Below are 23,633 nucleotides of genomic sequence, written 5' to 3'. Positions count from 1 at the left end.
CACTCAACAATAAGGATTTTTGTGCAGGCCCAGTTGAGAAATGCCTTGCCAACATTTCCACTGGCCCCTATTTAATATGTGGCAAAACATACAGTATATTAATATTTTTTATTTATTGTTAACATTTCTTAATATTAAGACAATTTACAGATGTTTTTTTTTTTTTGGTTGTATATTTGCAGTAAAATAGTTGCAAAGTATACAATTTTAATGTACAGTAACTCCATTAAAGCTATGAATTATGAATTTTCATTAGCCAGCTAGATATAGTTACCAGTGTTGGGTAAGTTAGTCAAAAAAGTAATCCACTACAAATGAATAATTACTTCTCTAAAATAACTATGCTGATTATGTTAGCAAAAAGCAATCACATTACTAATTACTTTGAAGTTACTTTCTAAAACAATTTTCACAGGAAGGTTGATTTTTCTGTTTAACGAGTTCAACACTACGTACTTTAAAAATAATTTGATTACAGTAACAAATTACTTTGTAATCATATTACAACCAACCCTGAACATTACCATGGCAACATATTTAAATCAGTAGAATTTACAACAACGTTCAATACATCACACAAAACCAAATGTTTAAGTTCACAAGGCATGAAAACACGTACTTGATCAAGGAATGTAAGATGTAGTGACGGCATTGATCCGATCTGGCCCAAAATACTCGCACACTGGCTATCCTGTTATTACATTATGTATGAACTATTACTGAGAATTGTGCATATACTGTAGCTTATTGCACAGAGAGTGAGACTATTCCATGCATAGTATTTTGGGTGTCACTAAATTTATTGATGGGTTTGTGGCTTTGGGTCATGTCTCCTGGTTTGTTTGCTCAGGTAATGGACCGCCACTGCGGTTGGTTGGGGGGGAGGAGGACTTTGAGGGACGAGTTGAGGTCTTCCATGATGGGCGCTGGGGGACCATCTGCGATGATCAGTGGGATGATATGGATGCTGAGGTTGTTTGCAGGCAGCTCGGACTGGGGTGAGTTGTAGGTTTGACATTAAATTCACCAATGCAAAACGAATATATCAAATGCTCAGCTACAGCTACCACCCTACACACACACACACTACAGATGATGCAAGAGTAATACTTCATGTTTTTAACTGTTACCTTTTCTGTCTTCCTTTTGCATGCAAACGTCTTGAAAATGTTGTAAAGAATTGGTAGCATGCAATCTTCACAACACGCAAAACTTAGGAGCTCTTGTGAGATGCTTTTATAACGTAAAAGTGCTTTTATATCTATTAGAGGAAGATGGAGAGATTGAATAATTTATTTTACGCTGTTGTATTTTTGTTCCATTACATCATCTCTGTCATGTTGTTGTGGCAGTTGTAGAGAATAAAGACTGTGAGATGGCACACAAGCACAGACTCACACCGCTACTGAGATGATACACACGACTGCAGTCACTGCAGTATTAAAGCAATTGAATGAAATATTTGTCGGTTGAAGTAAAAAAAAAAAAACTGTGAGCTTTCAAATGGAATCTCTAATAAGAAGCTTTTTAAAGTCAACATTAAATCAAACCTTGTTTATTTTCTTAATGCAAATTCCTATATTAGTGTGAACAGTTCATCTGTGCTTGTTATTCCAAAGAAAAAAAACCTGATTGCTCATCTTTGCAATTTCAGCTAAATAAAATAACTTGCTTCGCCTCTGAAATTACTTTCCTTATCCACTGACGTCACTTAAGCTGTGCAGTCTTTTGGAAAATGTTAACCTATGGCTAAAAAGCCATTTAAGCATTAGCAAACTCACATTTATTCTGCCTCCGTATGTACAGTACATCCCACTTTTCACAAATCAACTCCCGCTTACATTTGTTTCTCATTTAATATTCTGTTTCACTCAGAAACACATCACATTGGGGAAGTAAAATGGATTGCAAATGACCTTTCAAGCTGACTTTAAAGATATGCACCTTCTTATATATATGTTTTGACACTTTGAATGGAACAGATAATAGAGATAGGACAGGAAATAATGCAGAAATGAGGGAGGAACAGGATTGGAAACTGTTACGAGTCAAACAATTATCACCCATATGAGCATCAAAGCTCAATGTGTCTTTTACTGTATGGTTGACTTTGTGTATATTTAGGGGCATCCCTAAAGCCTGGTCATGGGCTCATTTCGGGCAGGGCAGTGGGCTGATCCAACTGGACGCAGTGCAGTGCACGGGCAATGAGCTCTCTCTGGACGAGTGCCGTCACAGTGAGTGGGAACAACACAACTGTGACCATATGGAAGATGCAGGGGTGTCATGCAACCCCTATACAGGTATTGACCTATATGTAGGTACATATATACAGTTGCGCTCAAAGGATAGTGATCATATGAAGCCATTTATTATCACATAGTTGTTTGGCTCCTTTTTAAATCATAATGATAACAGAAATCACCCAAATGGCCCTGATCAAAAGTTTACATACCCTTGAATGTTTGGCCTTGTTACAGACACACTAGGTGACACACACAGGTATAAAATGGCAATTAAAGGTTAATTTCCCACACCTGTGGTGTTTTAAATTGCAATTAGTGTCTGTGTATAAATAGTCAATGAGTTTGTTAGCTCTCACGTGGATGCACTGAGCAGGCTAGATACTGAGCCATGGGGAACAGAAAAGAACTGTCAAAAGACCTGCATAACAAGGTAATGGATCTTTATAAAGATGGAAAAGGATATAAAAAGATATTCAAAGCCTTGAAAATGCCAGTCAGTACTGTTCAATCACTTATTAAGAAGTGGAAAATTCGGGGATCTCTTGATACCAAGCCAAGGTCAGGTAGACCAAGAAAGATTTCAGCCACAACTGCCAGAAGAATTGTTCGGGATACAAAGAAAAACCCACAGGTTTTTTCAAGAGAAATACAGGCTGCTCTGGAAAAAGAAGGTGTGTTTGTTTCAAGGAGCACAATACGACGATACTTGAACAAAAATGAGCTGCATGGTCGAGTTGCCAGAAAGAAGCCTTTACTGCGCCAATGCCACAAAAAAGTCCGGTTACAATATGCCTGACAACACCTTGACACGCCTTACAGCTTCTGGCACACTGTAATTTGGAGTGACAAGACCAAAATAGACCTTTATGGTCACAACCATAAGTGCTATGTTTGGAGAGGGGTCAACAAGGCCTATAGTGAAAAGAATACCATCCCCACTGTGAAGCATGGTGGTGGCTCACTGATGTTTTGGGGGTGTGTGAGCTCTAAAGGCACGGGGAATCTTGTGAAAATTGATGGCAAGATGAATGCAGCATGTTATCAGAAAATACTGGCAAACAATTTGCATTCGTCCCAAGCTGTGCATGGGACGCTCTTGGAATTTCCAGCACGACAATGACCCTAAGCACAAGGCCAAGTTGGCCCTCCAGTGGTTACAGCAGAAAAAGGTGAAGGTTCTGGAGTGGCCATCACAGTCTCCTGACCTTAATATCATCGAGCCACTCTGGGGAGATCTCAAACGTGCGGTTCATGCAAGACGACCAAAGACTTTGCATGACCTGGAGGCATTTTGCCAAGACGAATGGGCAGCTATAACACCTGCAAGAATTTGGGGCCTCATAGACAACTATTACAAAAGACTGCATGCTGTCATTGATGCTAAAGGTGGCCATACACAGTATTAAGAACTAAGGGTATGCAGACTTTTGATCAGGGGTCATTTCATTTTTTTCTTTGTTGCCATGTTTTGTTTTATGATTGTGCCATTCTGTTATAACCTACAGTTGAATATGAATCCCATAAGAAATAAAAGAAATGTGTTTTGCCTGCTCACTCATGTTTTCTTTAAAAATGGTACATATATTACCAATTCTCCAAGGGTATGCAAACTTTTGAGCACAACTGTACATACTGTAGAAACAAATACACAACCTTGCTTATTTACAAATCTGCCTGGAATACTTGATTCTGATTGGTCAGTCACTGCATTCTGCAATCAAATATTTTAAGATAATGGCCACCAAAGAGTAAATTTTAACAGTGTCCAAGGAAAATCAATATTTAATGTTCATTTATTTACTTATTTGGTAAGTAGTCATGTAACAAGCAGACTTCCCAAATAGTATTCTGAAAATAAAATGCACACATATGCATACAGAGACAGTCCAGACAGCTGCTATGGAAGTGGAAATGTGTGTATTTAATATGTGATTGCACACTTACTGTATGTGTATGTATTCAGATGGGGTGGTGAGACTGGTAGACGGTGATAACCCATGGGAAGGTCGTCTGGAGGTGTATCACTCTGGGGATTGGGGCACAGTGTGTGATGACAGCTGGACAGAGCAGCATGCACAGGTGGTCTGCAGACAACTGGGATTCAGGTGGTACTCTTTCACAATGCTAATATTTTTTTACACACCTTTTTAGTGTACACTATACCAGTCAAAGGTTTGAACACAATTGACTACCGTTACATTTATGTTTCTCATGATCTTAAAAACATTTAGATCTAAAAAATGATGCTTAAATGCCTAAAAATTAGTTATGTAGTAAAATAGCAATTGTGTCTAGGTATGTATTTATTTACAAAAGTAACATTTTCATTATTACTATTATAATTATTTTTTAAATGGATTAGTTGGACTGGATAGTGAAAGAAATGCAGCCAACAATTGCCCAGCATACATGGAACTCCAGTTTAAAAAGCATACTTATATTAATGTTATTTTATAGTTTTGATGCTTTACTATTACTCTATAAATCTGGAAAATTGTAACAATAAAGAAAAAGTAGGTTTGTCCAAACTTTTAACTGATAGTATATGTGGTTTTAACATCACCGTAGCCTATCACATTACTTTAATCTTAAAACTGAGGGATGAGATACCCTGAGATTAATTTAAACACATCATAATTAATTTCTTTTGGAAATGTTTCATATCCTACTTAACAATAGTGTGTCCTATGTGGGCGTCCACGCTCTATATGCATTCTGTTCAGATTCATTAAATATTTTTGTGGGAGATTTTCAAGTGTGAGATTGGCTGTGTGTCATTTGGAATTTATCGTCTGTGTGTGTGTGTGTGTGTAGGGGCAATGCGGAGGTCATCCCCACTGGAGTGTTTGGAGAAGGAACAGGACTGATTCTGCTGGATGATGTGGAGTGTGGGGGGAGAGAGAGCTCTCTGCTGGAGTGTAAACATGGCGTGTGGGGTCGACACGACTGCTCACATAGCGAAGATGTTGGAATACGCTGCCACAGGGCAGAAAACAATGAGGTCCCACTAGCTCCAGAAACTACTGGTGAGTTACAATATTTTGAACACATACACTATCACAGTGGTTCTCAACTGGTGATTTGTGACCCAAACATGAGTCACAGGTTTGTTCTGATAAAGTTGCAAACAGAAGGCAAAAAACAATGCTAAATGCAAATAACCATAGTTAGAAAAGCAAAATAAACAGGTTTACTTTTAAAAGGGAGGACAAAGCGTTTCCCAAATCTTTGGGAAAACTTGTGCGTCCAACAAAGTTAACAGTATTTTGAAGCAAATTCATTTGTCACTTGGTAAAAGCCATATTAGTTCAAAATACTGTACGACCCAATCTACGTAAAATACAGGTTTACGAGGAATACTCAACTATGCATTTAAAACATTGTCAGGTTTCCCATTCAGTCTATGCCGTGTTAATAATTTTGCGAGTTGATGGAAATATGAATAAAGTTCATTTTTGCCATTGTGTTGAGTCATCTATTGTAGTAAAATCTTAGCCCTCCAGCAAAACCAGTCGAGAAGCACTACACTAACATATACTGTATTGTACAGTATCTCAGTGTGTGCTTATAAAGCTTTGTGTGTGGTAGAGATACATTTTTCTGATAGACTTCTCTTTCTGCACTGCTTTGACCCTTTTTAAAATTCAGCTGGGATTTAAATGTCACTTGTTGACGGAGGTCTAGAATAAATGCAACAGACCATTGAGGCTCCAAAGCACCCGCTTTTATTGATAAAACCTTCCATTTGAATTCCAATAAAGCACTGTGTACTGTAGTCCCTCTGACATTTGAGAATGTAACGTTAAACAACTTGTTTTTCCCCCTACAAACACCATTCCAATCTAAAGTCCATTATCAAATAACATCACTGGAGTTTTTGCTCTCAGTCTGTGACATTTTGGGTATGTTTGAAATCTTAAGTTCCAAACACAAGATTTATCAAGAAATGTGTAGTAGTGGCTGAAGAGGATTCTGGTTTGGCTATTGGCGTAGTTGCTCATAGTTTATGACATCAAGAGAATGTAGAAAAAACATTCTTTCAATGTTGCTCTCTAAGTTATTATGAACATAGTGGCAGAATGAGACATAGATAAATAAAATGAGACTTAATGTTATTATTGCTTCAAAAAGTAATTTTAAATAGTGTGGTGCATATGATCAAAAACATTTTTTTTATATTTTTGGGAGTGAAAGAAGGAAAGAATGCTGGTCATGGAAACCAGTCAGACAGTTTGTGAGGTTTTGCTAATTTTTTATTTATAAATGTAAAATTGTCATAAAGTAAACAAAGTGAACCTTTTACAAATGCTTGCTAAAATGCAACATAATTAAAAAATATCAACATGCATGGGTTAGGGTTAGGGTTCAGTCTACTGTTTCTCAACAGATTCAAACAACCCGGTCTCATCACAAGTCATTATAAATCTACAAAATTGGGAAATTGTAAGAAAGTTGGCTCATACAAAAATGTACAAATTCTACTCCCATAGAGAAAAATAAATAAACCAATTAATATTATTATGATTTTTCTAAAAATTTTACCCCTAACCCAAGCCTAAACCTAACCAAAAAGTCAAACCCCTTACCCAAACCCTAAACCTAACCATTATTTTCATAGGCAAATAACTTTTGTGTTCAACGGAAGAAAGAAAACATCAGGGTTCAGAAAGCAATGAGGGAATCACATTACAGGTTATTGAAATACATTAGCAGCAGCGGCTGGTCGGAGGAAGCAAGAGAGGCTCAGCCTCCGCAAAAATGTATTAAAAATGAACATTGTTTTAATCAGTTTACTTTCTAACATACACAATTCAGATGCCTTTAATGCAAAAATATGTTTTCCTATTTATCTGTCTTTCATGCTCAGTAGACAGGTTTAATTTACTGAATGAATCGGTATAAATGCCAGAGGAGGCTGATGGCATAAATCCTCCTCTCATTAGTAAACTGACCAATCAAAATGGATATTCAGATGTAACAATGTCATCTGCTTCCATTCAATAAGCTTCCAAAAAGGCCCAACGGAGGCTAAATGAAATTTGCCTCCTTCCGCGTTCTTAAGCAGTCAATATCAGAGGTAACAATTCAAGCCAATCAGCTTTCAGATTACGTTTACGCTTCATCAAGCCTGCTTGTGGATAATGTGCCAAAATATGCCAAAATATCGATGGGGAAAAGTTATTGAAAGATCTAAAACACGTGAAAGTCTGAACGACATGATCATATATATATTTGATGCAATGAAGCAGTGGAGGATGGAGTTTGTCGACACATACAGTAGCCTGTACAGTAGATGTTACTGTACATGGAATGGGGCCCTCCATTTATTTATAAATGTTTGCATTGATTGTAGTCTGTATCTGACGCTGCGTCATTTTTTCCGTTCATTTGTTTAATTTACAAGTGTTGAGTTGGTGAATGGAAAGTGCTGAGTTGATGAGCGGAAAAAGTATAACAAATCAATTTTAAGATATCAGGGAGAGGACATCATCTGCATGTGTACGGGAGCATAACTGCCAGCAAAAAAACATATTATCATATTTTATATTTAGACCCACTGTAATCTTTTATTGGTTTGATCTTTTGATACTAATTTAATATTTGCCTCCTCGGAAAGTTTTATCACAGACCGCCACTGTACATAAGTCATTTGTATTGCACAAATAAATATGGAATGATTAACCAAATTTGTTTATTTCTGATGTTTTGTATCTTAAAATAAAGTGTTGGATAAGAGGCTGGCTAAAATTTGGTGCCTGGATTGTATCAATTTGAAATTCTGTTGATTAGTTGGTCTCTATTAGAATTAAAGTTTTACCTTTACAAGCCTTATGATATTTTAAGATTTTGCCATCTCGGGGGCCTGGGTAGCTCAGTGGTAAAATACGCTGGCTACCACCCCTGGAGTTCACTAGTTCGAATCCCAGGGCATGCTGAGTGACTCCTGCCAGGTCTCCTAAGCAACCAAACTGGCCTGGTTGCTAGGGAGGGTAGAGTCACATGGGGTAACCTCCTCGTGGTCACTATAATGTGGTTCGTTCTCGGTGGGGCACATGGTGAGTTGAGCGCAGATGCTGCGGTGGGTGGCGTGAAGCTTCCACACACGCTATGTCTCCGTGGCAATGTGCTCAACAAGCCACGTGATAAGATGCGTGGGTTGATGGTCTCAGACACAGAGGCAACTGGGATTCATCCTCCGCCACCCGGATTGAGGTGAATCACTATGCAACCACGAGGACTTAAAAGCGCACTGGGAACTGGGCATTCCAAATTGGGTGAAAAAGGGGAAAAATCAAAAAAAAAAAAAAAAAAAAGGTTTTGCCATCTCGTACAAATGCTAATCTTGAAATTAAATCTTTGCTTCCTGTCTGTCCTCAGTGTATCTCTTCCTAAATCTTCCCTATTTCTTTTTTAATGTCAGAAATTAAATTTAAGGAACATTTATTTTACACAATATTCACTCAAAAATATTTGAAAACAGAAAATGTTCGTTATTCATTTAAAACAAATTGACCCAACAGGGCACAAGCATTTCTGTTTGCAAAAGAGACACAATTACCGTCCAATGCATGTAATCTCAAAATACAATCAAGTGCCTCGGCCAATATATTGGTAATAGGTACCACTCCACAATGATACCAGTGCTACACGTAACTCATGGCACCACAGAGCATACAACAATGGATTTGTGTCTGAGTTCACCAGACATAACGTACTGCAGAAAGCAAAAACATTTTTTTGTGGTTTAGTAAGCTCCTTCGAAACAACATCAGCCATCATGAAGGAAAGAATTGGCAACCAACACAATAACAGAATGAGCAGAATAAAGCCAAAAGTCTTTGCCAAATGGATGTCTATGCGCATACATGCTTTCCCTGGATGTTCAGTGTCCATGTTGTCTTCATGTTGGTTGGCCCGCCACACTATGAGGGCGTAGGCCACTAGGATGAGGAGAAGAACCACAAGCACAAGTCTGGCCCAGAATGCTAGTTAGTAACGATCCACATGTGGAAAGAGATGAGAGAATGGTAGACTAGTCTCTCTAGTTTTATGTCTCCAACCCTTCAGAGGAAGGAAGGCAATGAGAGCAACCACAACCCAGAATGTCACAGTAACCACCACGGCTCTACCACCTGTCAGCAGCACTTTGAAGCTGGATACTTTGTAGATGGCGATATAGCAGTCCACTGCCATTAAAAGCAGACTTCCGACAGAGCCCGTAAATGCCATGGTCACACCACCCAGCTTGAACAGATACCCATCTGAGGAGTCTTTTGGAGGAGAAAGGTGGAAGATCAAGAAGTTGATGGTGAAACAGAAGCAAGCTATTGTATCAGCCACTGCCAAGTTGCCAATAAACAGGTATGATGGATGTTGCCGCAGGTTCGAGCAGCAGGCTATGACAACCAGATCAATAATATTGGCCAGAAGAGCGAGAGGAGCAATCAGTAGGAAGATTGTGCAAATGGCAAACTTCTCTGTTTCATTCAGCACCATGTAGACACTCAGATTGTCGCAGTCAGAATGATTCATTTTAAGTGGGATCAAGCCGAGTTTTGGCTTTCAACTGTGGAAATACAGTATAACTTATTATTTAAGATGTTGATCAGACAAATAGACAAACCAAAAAGAGAAAATAGAGACTAACTGCGTAAATTCAATTGAATTTGCCATTATTATCTTTACTAAAACAAAAAAAGGGGGTCCCACCTCTGGGGTGCAGGTGTCACTGGTTGGGAATCAATCGCTGATCTAAACCAATTTTAACAAGCTATTTACATTTATTTTTAATTGATGCTTGTGAATTTACTTAAACAAAATATGAGTACCAAACAGTCCGATACTTCATTTTAACCTCAAAAGCAATATATTGCCAGCTATAGACTGATGCTGAAGATATTTGATTGCACTATAATGCAGTGAAAGGCAAATATGGCTGACTAAAACACATGTAGGTGTGCTGATCTTGTATCTGATTGGCTATAGTTTCTGTTTACCTATGGTTTGTTGTTTTATTATTGTATATATTTCTTTATGTTTTACTCGTTTTCGAATTATAAATGAATTGTGTGCCATCCTTAACATTCATTTGTTCTGTGGTATGTTTTCACTTCTCACCCAGTGTTATATCAGTTATTTGCACGAAAAGGAAAAAAGGCCCACAAACTCGCATTGTCATTTCATTGTTGGTTTTTTAAAATGAGAGACAAGTTCAACCTCCAACTAACTACTCTAGTCTAATAATGATCAGTTAAAGTCAAGTTGATCTGTGTGTGTCTGTATTTATGCTGTGATAGGTCTTACTAATGCTTAGCGGCATGCATTGAGCTGCAGTCCATAGAGTTTCCTACAATGGAAATAAAAAGAAATAAATGAAACCCCACATAATGCTAATAAATATCATGCACTTCAATGTTCATTTCATTTGATGTTTTATGCTTGCAATATCTGTTTATCTTCTGCAAATTTGTAATTACTAAATGATGGAATTCAAAATGATTTTGGTTCTTTAATGTGCTCCCTGACATTTAAAAACACAACACAGTAGGATACATATTTTGTTATTTTTAGTAGTTCCCCAATTTAGTCATTTCTTTTCTCATCACACCGGATGCTTTGTAAATCCATCTGTCTGAATAGCAGCTTGATTTTTTTTTTTTGTGGATGTGGTAGCTGTATTTGTTAATGTGAACTAGGCTTATACTTTGACACACTGAAATGCTGTTTGTGTGCCTATTGAATGTGAAGCATTTAAAACCCATTTTACTTTCATAATCTGACATATTTCTGAGTGAAACTCGATTATTCAATGATGACAAAATGTAGAGTGAAACAACAGCAACGTGTATCAAGAAAGTAAATAGGGTCAAGTACGATTTCCTGTTGACTTTAAGATACTATGACACATCCTTTTTCATTTTTTTTATTTATTTTTTTTTTTCAAATTTTCTGATGTGATTGCTATAAATGTATCCTTATTTTGAGTTTTGGCCTTTTCACTGACCATTACAATCATGTGCTCACTTGTCATGTTGTGGTTTAAGCTACATTGCAAGTAACAGAGGCTGTTTCTGTCACTGACACCACAGTATATACAACACGAAGAGATATAACAGGATGGGTTCGCTACTTTTATCTAAAACCAGATAAATTGCAGTCTGCAATCTCTCCAAAATTTCTTGCATTTTTTTATGTGCCATTTGTTATGCTGCTTGTATAATTTTTTTCAATTCATTACCTCTTACTGGTTACAGTACGACACAGCAGGCTTGAATTTAGCAAATTAATGTTTTCGCTCATGTTTATAGATTTTTTCTTTTTTTACATTTCACAGCTATTTTTTTACATTTCTCAGTATTCAAAGGGAGGAAATGTAAGCTCTGTTCTAGTAAGTAATAATTGTGCTTGCTTTTGTCTGATTGTAGGACCTCTGGTACGATTGGTAGGTGGTGACAACAGGAAAGAGGGTAGAGTCGAGGTATTCCTAAATGGAGAATGGGGCAGCATCTGTGATCACGGCTGGAATGACATCAATGCCGCTGTCGCCTGCCGACAGCTGGGATTCACGTAGACATTTTCATATGTCTAATACAACATCGTAACTCGAAATATCGATTATGCAGTGTCAGAAAATAACTTTTTTATTATTGGACAATATTTGCCCCCTGAATTATTATTATTATTATTATTATTATTATTATTATTATTTTTTTATTTTTTTTGCCATCCATTTATGTCAAATGCTTCAAATGAAACAATTTAAATAAATTCTCAGTCTGAACAATTATGGCTATTAATCATTAAATCAAATTAATATTAATTAAATTAATCATTAAATTGTCAAAAATAAAGGTAGCTGTAATAATGCACAGAAAACAGCAATACATTTTAAAGGTATGGACCATTTTGTCCCTTTTGGTGGCATTTTTACCCTAAGCCCTGGTTAATTTCTGACCCTGCTATTATGTCCTAATAGTAAAAAAGTAGCGTGTAAATTAATTTATTGTGAATTCTTGCTGGCATGCTGAACAATTTAGAAATAGCTAAGTTTTAGAGAGAAAGATGGCAATAATAATTGTTTATGTCACAGCGGGGTGTCCAAAGCACGGCCAGTGGGTTATTTCGGAGCAGGGAAGGGGCCCATCCATCTGACCAATGTGAGATGCACTGGGAAAGAGTCGTTTCTTGGGGAGTGCCCTTCTAAAGGACAGGACAGCCACGTGTGTAAGCATGGACAGGATGCAGGTGTAGTGTGTGATTATCTGCCTGAGCCAGAGGCTGACATAGCAGTTGTGGGCACACACACCTGCGGTCTGAGAGCTGGTGCTGAGAGACGCAGCAAGAGGATAGTAGGAGGATACAAATCCCTCAGGTAAGCAGTCATATACATTTTACCGCTATTCAGTCAGTTCTGGAAAACATGCGTTGTGCATATTTTTCAAAATGGTTTGCAAATGCATTTCTTTTCAGGGTTACCACAGTCATGGAAAACCTGGAAATATCAGGGAATTTGAAGACTGTGATTTCCAGGCCTGAAAAAGTCATGGAAATGAATAAAATCTTTAAAAGTTATAGAATTGGATATTAATAATATAAACTGACTAGATATGCTGTAAAGAATGCAATCTCTGTGAATTGATTTTTAAAGATCCTTATCCAATAACCACAAACGGCTAAAAAAGTCATAGAAATTCTTTGGTCAAAAGGTGTGGGAATGCAAGTTATTCCAAGTAAAATCATGCAGTTGAATTAAGAGATAATGTATTTCATGTTTTAAAATGATAGTTATCCCAGTAATAAAAAGTCTGTCATCATGTACTCATCCTCATGTTGTTCCAAACCTGTATGACTTTCTGTCTTCCATGGAACACAAAAAGAAGTTTAGCAGACTGTCCGCGAGCTGCTGTCTTCTATACAATGAAAGTAGATGGGGACCAGGCGTTGTCAAGCTCCAGAAAGGACCAGTGCTTGAAGTGGGGCGGTACGCAGTACCTGCACTTCTATAATTTACTCTACAGAGTACCGGCAGTTTTTCTTGCGTACCACGACGTCTCAGAGTCTCCCGGTACAATGTAATGTCTTTATTTAATGTAAGTCAGTGATTTGATGTGGCTCGCCAATCACTTTTATCTGACCTTCCAAATGATTTTGATAAAATCGCGGTAAACATCCGCACGCTCTCTGAGCAAAACTCAGCGGTGAGTTTAACAACACTCAACACGTGCAACAGCATCGGTGCTCGTCAGGCTATCCGAGGTCCAGTTCCGGTGGAGCACACGTGTTTAAGCTTGTCTGGACATAGTTCAGTTTCACTTTTCTCCAAAACATGAACCAGCAACTTTTGGGTGAGCACATTTTATTGCATCTTATTCCCTCAAATGTATTTATGCAAATTGCTTAACCGCTGAGTGTAGTCAAAACTACAGACTTAAAAAAAAAAAGCTGTTACAGAAGTGATGTCAGCTCATATGCACAACCTTTTTTCACAAGAGGCAAAACGATGATGAAAACCGAACCTTCAAAGAAAATGCATAGGTAAATTTGCTTTTATACTCCATTCTTTTCTGTAGTGCTCGTAAAAAGATTATGTGAATTGTCACTGAACTTGCCTATGCATATATTCTGACAGTGTTTGGTTCTACATCATTCTCAGTCCTGAACTTCATCAAATCAGTTTGTTCACCGTTTCTAATTATTACTATCTGCACAAGTATCTGGCTCCTGTGTGCAAATTATTGTGTGCAGGATAAGGGGGGAAAAATCAAGTTTAACACTAACAAGGAGAGTACCTGCACTTTTTTCTTCCACTTAACGCAGTGGAAAAGACAAAAAAATCTCCATTAAAGCAGGGCTTCGAATTGATACCTTTTTCATGCATCGATAATCAGAAAATTGTCCCAATGATTATCGATCTATGTCGGTATTTTTTACGATATAAGGCAAAACTTTGCACAATAGTTTTTTTTGCTCTGTATACATATTTCTCAGCTCAACTTTGGTAAAGTGTGAGCTGCAGGGTAACTTAAAGGGGGTCGAATACCGGACATGTCTGGCGGACGACATGACACGTTCTAAAATTCAAAAACAATCATTTTCTTCACACCTTAGCACCCAGCTACGACTCCAAAGTCTGCTCAAAATTCTGCAGCACCACCGAGCATGTCACATAGTTTTCCATTAAATTCGACCCAAATAATTTTCAAAGGACATAGATTATATACTCTAGTCATCACTGGATGATATATTGTGTATATCTATCTTTCATATAGCCTACACAATGTACAGTATTTTACAAGTATGTCTTTTTGTGGTTTAACAGCTTGAATGAAACCTATTCAATGCTACATATATAGAAATAGCATAATAAACGTCGCCATTTCTAATCGTTCCATTTGTGCAGTGACACCGGTTTCATACGCTAACCTGCAAACTCACCTGCAAATTAAACAAACGTCACTTTGTTTATTCTTGAAGAAGTACAAAATACCTTTTGCTAATTTTGTATGTAATGTGACTAGATTCACAACTTTGAACTGGCACCTGCACCACATCCACGTGTCCTATGTGTGATGCATGTACCTTGTCCTACCTGTGACGCTGCGCTTCTCTTCCAGTGTGCGACTGGCTTCAGTTAATATTATATCATCCCCTTGTGGTCTACCAAAGCTATTACACCTACATTAAATGAAAGCAAAAAAATCTGGCTTTTAATTAATTTGTCTGCTAATGTTAATAAATTGATGCCTCCAAAAAACGTATCAGGAACATAATGTGCTGGTCAAAAATCCATGTATCGATATTTTGTGATATTCCTAATAAAAGCATCATAAAAGTAGTCCATACAACTCATGCGCTATATCCCAAGTCTTCTGAAGCCATATGAAAGCTTTGCTTGAGGAACATACTGAAATTTAAGTTGTTATTCACTGAAAATATTGCTTGACAGCCATGGTCACTTTTCACTTTCATTGTATGAAAAAGAACAGCTTGGAAATTTTTTTATAAATGACTTCTTTTGTTTTCTACAGAAGATTGAAGTCAAACAGGTTTGAAATGACGTGAGGGGGAATAAATGTTTATAGAAGTTTCATTTTTGGGTGAAATATCCCTTTAAGTTGTTTATCATTACTTTGATTCTCTGACACTCCCCATGTTGCCCTCTCTTGACCAAAACGTTTTTCAACAGAAGAAAAATACAATGGTGTCTTTTATTCTACCTCATCCGCTGTGTTTGTGTGTGCTTTTGTATGTTTGTGTGTGTTTGTGTGCACATATGCATACCCCACAGGGGTGACTGGCCCTGGCAGGCATCCCTCTGGCTTAGATCTCAGTCTAAAGGGAATCAGCCTCTGTGCGGAGCCACGCTCATCAACTCCTGCTGGCTGCTCACTGCAGCTCACTGCTTCAAACGGTAAGAGAGACACCTGCTGGACATCAGCAGAAGATAGCTGCCATTTTATCTGTTTGTCTTACAGATCAGTGGTTCTCGACTGGCTTTGATTCAGGAATCAGGACCTAGATTTGACATAAAGTATCCAAATACAGTATTGAAATTGTTAGTAAAATGCCCTTAAAAATCTAACTTTAAAATCAAATTGACATTCATTAAGTTTATTAACTGCAGTTTTGTTTTGTTCCAAGACATCTCTTGAATTTCGATGATTTCATGCTCTTCACAGCCAATAATTTACTGCAGAAAACCCCCACATTGTTTCATAGTATACTTTTTTCACAAAATATTGAGTTCGATTGGACGCTCTGTTTTTGAGGTCAACAATAAAAGATATGAGAAGTGTTTTCGCCTCCCTTTAAAAAGTTTAGGAACTTTTGTTTTTCTATCGTAAATATGCACAACTATATGGTTAGTTGAATTTTATTAATTGCATTTAGCGATGTGGCGACGCACCAGGTGAGAAACACTTCTGGATCAGATAAATGTAAAAACCTTTTAGAAAACTATAATTATCCAAGATACAAACTTCTAATTGTGATCACAAATGTATTTAGATACAAATGTAAAAATCTCTTCAATATTGTCTTTAATGAGGCAGCAGTCATGCTCAGTTGCTCAGCCCTATGATTAGCATATGGCACTTCCTCTAAATTAACAGTAAAATAACATTCAATTGATATTAATGGAATTTTCCAGGTTCAATACAAGTTAAGCCCAAGCGGCAGCATTTGTGGCATGATGTTGATTACCACAAAAAATTATTACAACTCATTCCTTCTTTTCTTTAAAAAAATTCAAAAATCTGGGTTCTAGTGAGGCACTTACAATGGAAGTGAATAGGGGCCAATTTTTGAACGTTAAAATACTCACTGTTTCAAAAGGATAGCAACAAGATTTAAAAAATATACATGTTAACATGATTTTAGTGTGATAAAATTGCTTACTAACCTTTTCTGTGTAAAGTTATAGCTAATTTTACAACTGTGTTGCCATGATGATGTAATGTAAACAAACCCTAATTTTACAACTTCGTTTCTATGACAACATAACACTGTAAACCCTAAACAAGTGTAAGAATGACAATTTATACAAATTTGCAGCTCAATACACAAGATTTAATAGAAGAATTAATGTAAGTATTTTTATAAAATTATAAGCTTCACATTCCAAAATGTTTGGAATTGGTATGATTTTTTGACCGCTTTGTTATTTTGATCATATTTTCATTTTGTTTGAAGTGTAATTACCAATTTAGACATTTTTGGTAAATTTTTATCGTGTTTCAATAAATTAATTTAATTTATCAAAATTGACCGGTAGAAGTGAAGTGCGTGCCGATACAATCACTGTTTATGCTAGCCGTGATTTGTGTGTCAGTAGATGAAAATGATTAATAATACTTACATTCTCTGTATTTTAACGGAGCCTACATCCAAATTCGAGTGTGTGAGGAGAATCACATTTTCCATGCGTATAAAAGGAGCGTGTCACTGTCATAGTCACATGCCCGACAGTCATCAAGCATGCATTTTAATGCACAAAACAACGTAATTTTCAGTTGTTCTAATTCATTGCATACAGTCCATTTGCACTACCAACTTCTTATGAATGTGTTTTCTTCGTTGATATCACTGGTGCTTGAGACAGTGAACTATAGGCCTATAATAGGATGCAGACAGCGAAATAATAACTGGAGAAAACCACAAAATTAATTTGCAATTAATCCAGCCCATTTGCGCATTGCACGTGCGATTTCGCCAAACTTACTTTCACCTAGACTAGCGTATACTTGCATAAAAATACCAAAACTTCATGGCCATGCCCAATGACTTTGCGCATATGACTTATGGCATAGCGCTGCTCTTAATGCTAGTGCTCTTAAAATAGGGCCCATAAACTTAATATTAAAACAGCAGATGCGCCTGATTAAAACGAGCCAAGTATTTTTATAAAATTATAAGCTTCACATTTCTGCCTTTAAACCCTCCAAATATTTTTACTCTCACATCTCTGTTCTTTAGGTTTGGAAGTGATGCTTCACGGTATGTGGTGAAACTCGGGGATTATCACACGCAGGAGCAGGATGATTTTGAGCGTGTGCTGTCTCCAGAGCATATAGAGGTGCACAGGAAGTACCATACAGAGAGTTGGGTGCATGATGTGGCACTAATTCGACTGAAGGGCGCTGAGGGGAAGTGTGTGGCCTTTAACCCGCATACTAACGCCGCCTGCCTGCCTGCACCTGGCAGCAAGTGGGGCAAGAGACCTGCATCTTGTGTCATCACCGGATGGGGAGTAACTGGTAATGTAGGGATATTCTAATATTGGCATGAGATGCACGGATGATGTGATCAATTAAAGATGTACTAGAGGTGGGCAGTATGACAAAAATTTGAGGTCTTGGTATGCGTCATTTTATATCACAGTAAAAGTATATATCACAATATAGTTATTTTGCGGTTATATACAGTACTGTGCAAAAGTTTTAGGCACCTGTGAAAAATGTTGCATAGTGAGGATGTCTTCAAAAATAATGCCATAAACAGTTTTCATTTATCACTTAATGTCATACAAAGTCCAGTAAACATAAAAAAGCTAAATCAATATTTGGTGTGGTCACCTTTGCCTTTAAAACAGCACCAATTCTCCTAGGTACACCTGGACACAGTTGTTCTTGGTTGTTGGCAAATAGGATGTTCCAAGCTTCTTGGAGAATTCACCACAGTTCTTCTATCTATTTAGGCTGTCTCAATTGCTTCTGTTTCTTTATGTAATCCCAGACTGACTCGATGTTCAGTGGGGGGCTCTGTGGGGGCAATGCCTTCTCTTGCAGAGCTCCCTGTTCTTCTATTCTAATCTTTCTATTTGCAAAAGTAATGTTTGGGAGTCTAAAATGTATTTTTCCTATTGACACACTAAAGCTGAAGATATAAATAACCATCTTAAGACAAATGTTTTTGTGAAACATCTTAAATGCCTTAAACTTTTGCACAGTACTGTTTATATATTACATGAGATCGGTCAATTCTATATTAATTTAGTTGCACTGTTGCTTGGTAACTGTAAATAACCAACATTGTCTAAACTACACTTACACCGTGTCTAAATTAAAAGTGAGTGGCACATTGCAACACATCACAACCAAATTGCTATTATTATTATCAATGAAGCTGTCTGCACATATACAAAAACCTATAGTTTTCATAACTTGAAATATTATTATTTTCTGTACATGTCAAACATATGATCACATGACTGAACTTTTGGTTAGGGTCCTCCAGTGCTGATTGGTGTCTTATGTATAGTCATTCTTGCCATCCGTCCTCACTGGGAGTGTTGGTATTTTCTTTCCTCCCTCTCTCACCCACACCAATTTCCCAAAAACCCCTTGTAGTCTCTACCCTTAAAATTTGGGCCCAGTTTCAGCACCACATTATTTCATAACAAACATGTGGACAATTATAATGTCCATTTGCTTCTGTCAAGTTCTGTCGTCTATTCCTGCATCTTGTGTATGTCCTCAGTGTATCTGTGTGTGTTCTCTCCAAACAATAATAATAATAAAAATATGATCAAAACATTATACAGATCGGAAAGGTCAAGTAGACTACAAGCATATCGATAATTCTAATCACAATTTTCATGCCAGTGCAAAGCACAAATGGGCGTGGGTGGGAGTGTTTGTACTATTGTGGGTGTATACACGCAAACTGTGGGTGTATTGTATGTTAATGAAGTGGAAGATTTGTTAAACTCAGTTCCTGCATTTGTAGTTTGGAGATTCCACTAGCAGGTGGTAATAAAGTTCATGTCCAAACTCTAAAAATATGGTGGAACATCAAATTATGTCCCTGACAATTAGAGTTTTATATGAGTCTTAGATGAAAGAGAAAAAAAAATGGATGAGATTTGTGTTAAGCTATCTATAGGTCATGATTTATTTTTCAAGTATTATTATGTTTACATTTACAATTGTATTTATGGTCTAATTTGTAAGTCTAAAGTTATTTCTCCACCTGTTGTTGTAGAGTGATTTTTAAGTAAATAAATGGGTTGGTGGAAGAAGTTGGAGAGTGTAAAATGTTTGGAATTGGTTTCCAAATCGAATCGCTTTGTTATTTTGATCATATTTTCAATTCTTTTGAAGTGTAATTTCAATTTAGAAAAATTTTTAGTTAATTTTTATTGTGTTTCAATAAATTATTTTAATTTATCAAAATTGACCAGTAGAAGTGAAGTGCGTGCCGATACAATCACTGTTAATGTTAGCCGCGATTTGTGTGTCAGTAGATGAAAATGATTAATAATACTTACATTCTCTGTAATTTAACGGAGCCTACATCCAAATTCTGAGGAGAATCACATTTTCCATGCGTATTAAAGGAGCGTGTCACTGTCATAGAAATATGCCCGACAGTCATCAAGGATGCATTTTAATGCACAAAACAACGTAATTTTCAGTTGTTCTAATTCATTGCATACAGTCCATTTGCACTACCAACTTCTTATGAATGTGTTTTCTTCGTTGATATCACTGGTGCTTGAGACAGTGAACTATAGGCCTATAATAGGATGCAGACAGCGAAATAATAACTGGAGAAAACCTCAGAATTAATTTGCACTTAATCCAGCCCAGTTGCGCATTGCACATGCGATTTCGCCAAACCTACTTTCACCTAGACTAGCGTATACTTGCATAAAAATACCAAAACTTCATGGCCATGCCCAATGACTTTGCGCTTCTGACTTATGGCATAGCGCTGCTCTTAATGCTAGTGCTCTTAAAATAGGGCCCATAAACTTAATATTAAAACAGCAGATGCTCCTGATTAAAACGAGCCAAAATACAACATGATATGTGTCATAATGTACGTATAAATATATCATGTATATATATGGATATATACACATACTGTATGTATATATATATATATACAGTATATACATAGTATAGATTAAAATAGTCTTTATATATTAAACCTCAGATATCTTTTTTAATCATCCTAAAAGAGGGTCTCTGGTTACAAAGTGGACCAATCACAGACTCGTAGTTACATTTTCGGAGAGGTGCATGTCAGGCCTTAACCTCTCTGAATGAGTTTACTGATTCACTCATCTTTGTCTCTCTGTCCTTTTTTATTTCTTTTTTTAGAATCTGAGCATCCTAGCACTCTTCTCCAGGCCTGGGTTCCTCTTCTGCCCTCATGGCAGTGTAAGAAGCGTTACGGCGAGCGCTTCACTAGCCACGACATGCTGTGTGCTGGCAGCATGACCTCTGACCTCCGAAAGCATGCTGACAGCTGCCAGGGCGACAGTGGAGGTCCGCTAGTGTGTCAGGGCGAGGCAGGGCGCTGGGTGCTCACAGGGGTCATTTCCTGGGGCCACGGCTGCGGTGATCCCTTTTACCCAGGTGTATATTCACGGGTCAGCCGTTACCTGCCCTGGATCGAACAGGTGACACATAGCACCGCCCCTCTCCAGCACTGAACCACATCTCGCTCTCTAAAACAAACCGCCTGTCACACTTCTGAAAAACAGGACTCTATGAAAGGAGACACAAGAGCCTGAGAGTGCTTTATGCTTTGAACACTCTGCTCTCTGCCGTAGTCCTGGATCTTAACTCCTCTGTATTCTATCTGTACAATTCACTTTTATGTTGTCTTTAGGATTTAGAGATTAGAGCCTCTCCTTAATCTCTGGGTATAAAAGCAAGGTACAATGACATTACAGGAAAGGGCGATGTGTGACTCTGTTGTGCATTTAAAATTATTATAGTCAGTGCTGTCCAGAGGCTGCAGTGCATGTTAATGTATGTATTGTATTCAAAAGCCATTCAATGCATCTGCCCAGGCCTTCTGCATGGTAGAGAATGCTAGCATAAGCTCTGCAAAGCAGGTTTATTTCTTATTATGTAGTTGCGTTCAGAAGGAAACTGAATGGGTTGCTCTGGGGGTTCAACTACTCGAAGGCTTGAACTTGACTTTTTCAGTGTTGTGGATTTAACAAGTAAAATCGAAGTCGCCATGAATCATGCAGGCTTTTTTATACAGCTGACAGTCAAAGTGATCATTAAAGCCATGAGTCTTCTATAAATGTGTCATAGTGTTAAAATATTCAGTGCCATCATGCAGTTACTGTTTGTTTGTTTTTTTTAATAATGGATATCATGCTAATAATATTTAGCTCTTCAAATTGACATTCAATTACATGGTCCATATCAGAACTAATACATAAATATAAAAAGCTCTTGAAAATAAATGACTTTGGATATGTTGTTTTGTTTCATCTCTGCCTTATTAGAAGTTTTCGGGCTTAGATGGCATTTTAGAATCATAATAGCGGATAGCATAATGACATTTATGTCTAATCGTCTTATTGAATCAGTTTGTTATGGTGATTTAATACAATGTGTCATTATGTAAATATTAAATGGCAATTTGTAATGGTTTCGTCCATCAAAAAGGTAAAATCAAGAGGACTTCTTTGAGTTTCTAATTTCGAATGTGTCTGAACGAAGACACGGTTGGGACGATCAATTATTACATTTTTGTTGACTGTCAGTGTTATAACGATTTATTTTGTAGCATCTCCATCTGCTCCTGTGCTTTGTTCTGTGAACTGTGTGTTTTCATCCAGTGGGTGGCAATATTGTGTTTTTTACTCTATTGGAGTTCCATACTGTTTTGTGCTGTGCTTAGAAACATTCTTCTGTCTCATCTCTGTTTCTCATTTTAAACTCTGTCCACTGTTTCTTCACAAATTCTAGTGGAATTATGGAACATAATTTCAATGATAAGTTCATGCAAATAGTGATTCATTTTTGTCATTCACTTGGAGAGAAAAATGTAAGTAACAAGGGCTCTTTAAAAGTTAGCTTATTCAATAATTGGTGATTAACAATGTGAAAGAAGTGACATTACAGGTGATGATGATTCATGGATGAGAATGCAGAAATCCTGCAGTAAGAGTTCCTATTATTTTAAAATGTACATACTGCATTATTTATTGTATTTTACTTCTTATTTGTGATTATTCCCATTTATGCAAAATAGTCTTTATCCTGTAAGGAATATTTATTTGGCTAATATTTTTGTATGGATATGAATGTCCATTTTTATGTACATAATGACACAAAGTACAATCTATGGGTTTTAACAACAAATATCTGCAGAATCACTCCCTAAAACACAAGTGCAATTTACTGCAAGTTCTTAAATTACTTTTGAAAGCACGCTCTTAACATTAAAAAGTTATATTCAGCCTGCTTTATTATTAATGCATATTGTCGTACAAATTATTTTAATAACCTGTCTGATATTGCCTGCTAAATTAGTCACTAGGCATATATTATTCATGTGACCTCAATGAGCCATTCCTTCCATTCCATAGTATTATCTATCTTGCTATAAAATCCAGTAGGCGATGCATTCCACATTGAATTTTGAAGAAACAGTTTGGTTTAGATCTCAAAGCACATCTTCTCTTTTGCTTCAATAGGACTAGTAGGTACAATTCTTGAGATGTATTAAATGGAACATGGACTGTGTAGAGTGCTTCTAAAGACTTAATTCTCTCTATGTTTTTGGATGGTGTCTGTTTAGATCTTCAAAAGACATTCAACTAAGTAAACTACTCTGGCCTCCCAGAAGACTGTTTAAAGTGGCCAGTCACTTGGGAGCCTTGGGACTCTTCATCAAGAGCCATAAGGGGCCGAGTCTGGAGGGGTTGTTGTCTGTTGCATGTCATGCAAACATCTGTGTGTTTGTTTATGATGTTCTCAATCATTACCAAGTCTTTGATTTTTCTGTAAATATGCTTTGAATATTTTCATGTGTGACAAGTGCCAAAATAAATGACCTCTTCTTGTGGCATTGGTGATTGTGTTATTTTGCAGAGTTTGACTGGATGTGAAAAAGTGTTCAATTGATTGTCAT

General features: G+C 37.1%; 1 protein-coding gene across 1 annotated transcript in view; it reads left to right on the top strand.

The window, feature by feature from the left end:
* LOC127426934 (neurotrypsin-like) overlaps positions 1–23,570 on the top strand; it is a 55,449-nt gene extending 31,879 nt beyond the window's left edge. Inside the window, exons 7-15 of the mRNA XM_051674119.1 lie at positions 851–998; positions 2,125–2,303; positions 4,210–4,351; positions 5,061–5,272; positions 11,672–11,813; positions 12,337–12,618; positions 15,535–15,657; positions 17,721–18,001; positions 20,852–23,570. Coding sequence (XP_051530079.1) covers positions 851–998; positions 2,125–2,303; positions 4,210–4,351; positions 5,061–5,272; positions 11,672–11,813; positions 12,337–12,618; positions 15,535–15,657; positions 17,721–18,001; positions 20,852–21,186 — 1,844 coding nt within the window. The 3' untranslated portion in view covers positions 21,187–23,570. The remainder of the gene's footprint in view (positions 1–850; positions 999–2,124; positions 2,304–4,209; positions 4,352–5,060; positions 5,273–11,671; positions 11,814–12,336; positions 12,619–15,534; positions 15,658–17,720; positions 18,002–20,851) is intronic.
* The last annotated feature ends 63 nt before the right edge of the window (positions 23,571–23,633 follow it).

This window comes from Myxocyprinus asiaticus, chromosome 36 (assembly GCF_019703515.2).
Source record: "Myxocyprinus asiaticus isolate MX2 ecotype Aquarium Trade chromosome 36, UBuf_Myxa_2, whole genome shotgun sequence".
NCBI lineage: Eukaryota > Metazoa > Chordata > Actinopteri > Cypriniformes > Catostomidae > Myxocyprinus > Myxocyprinus asiaticus.
Note: the sequence above shows the minus strand (reverse complement) of the source record. Positions and strands in the feature narration are given on the sequence as shown.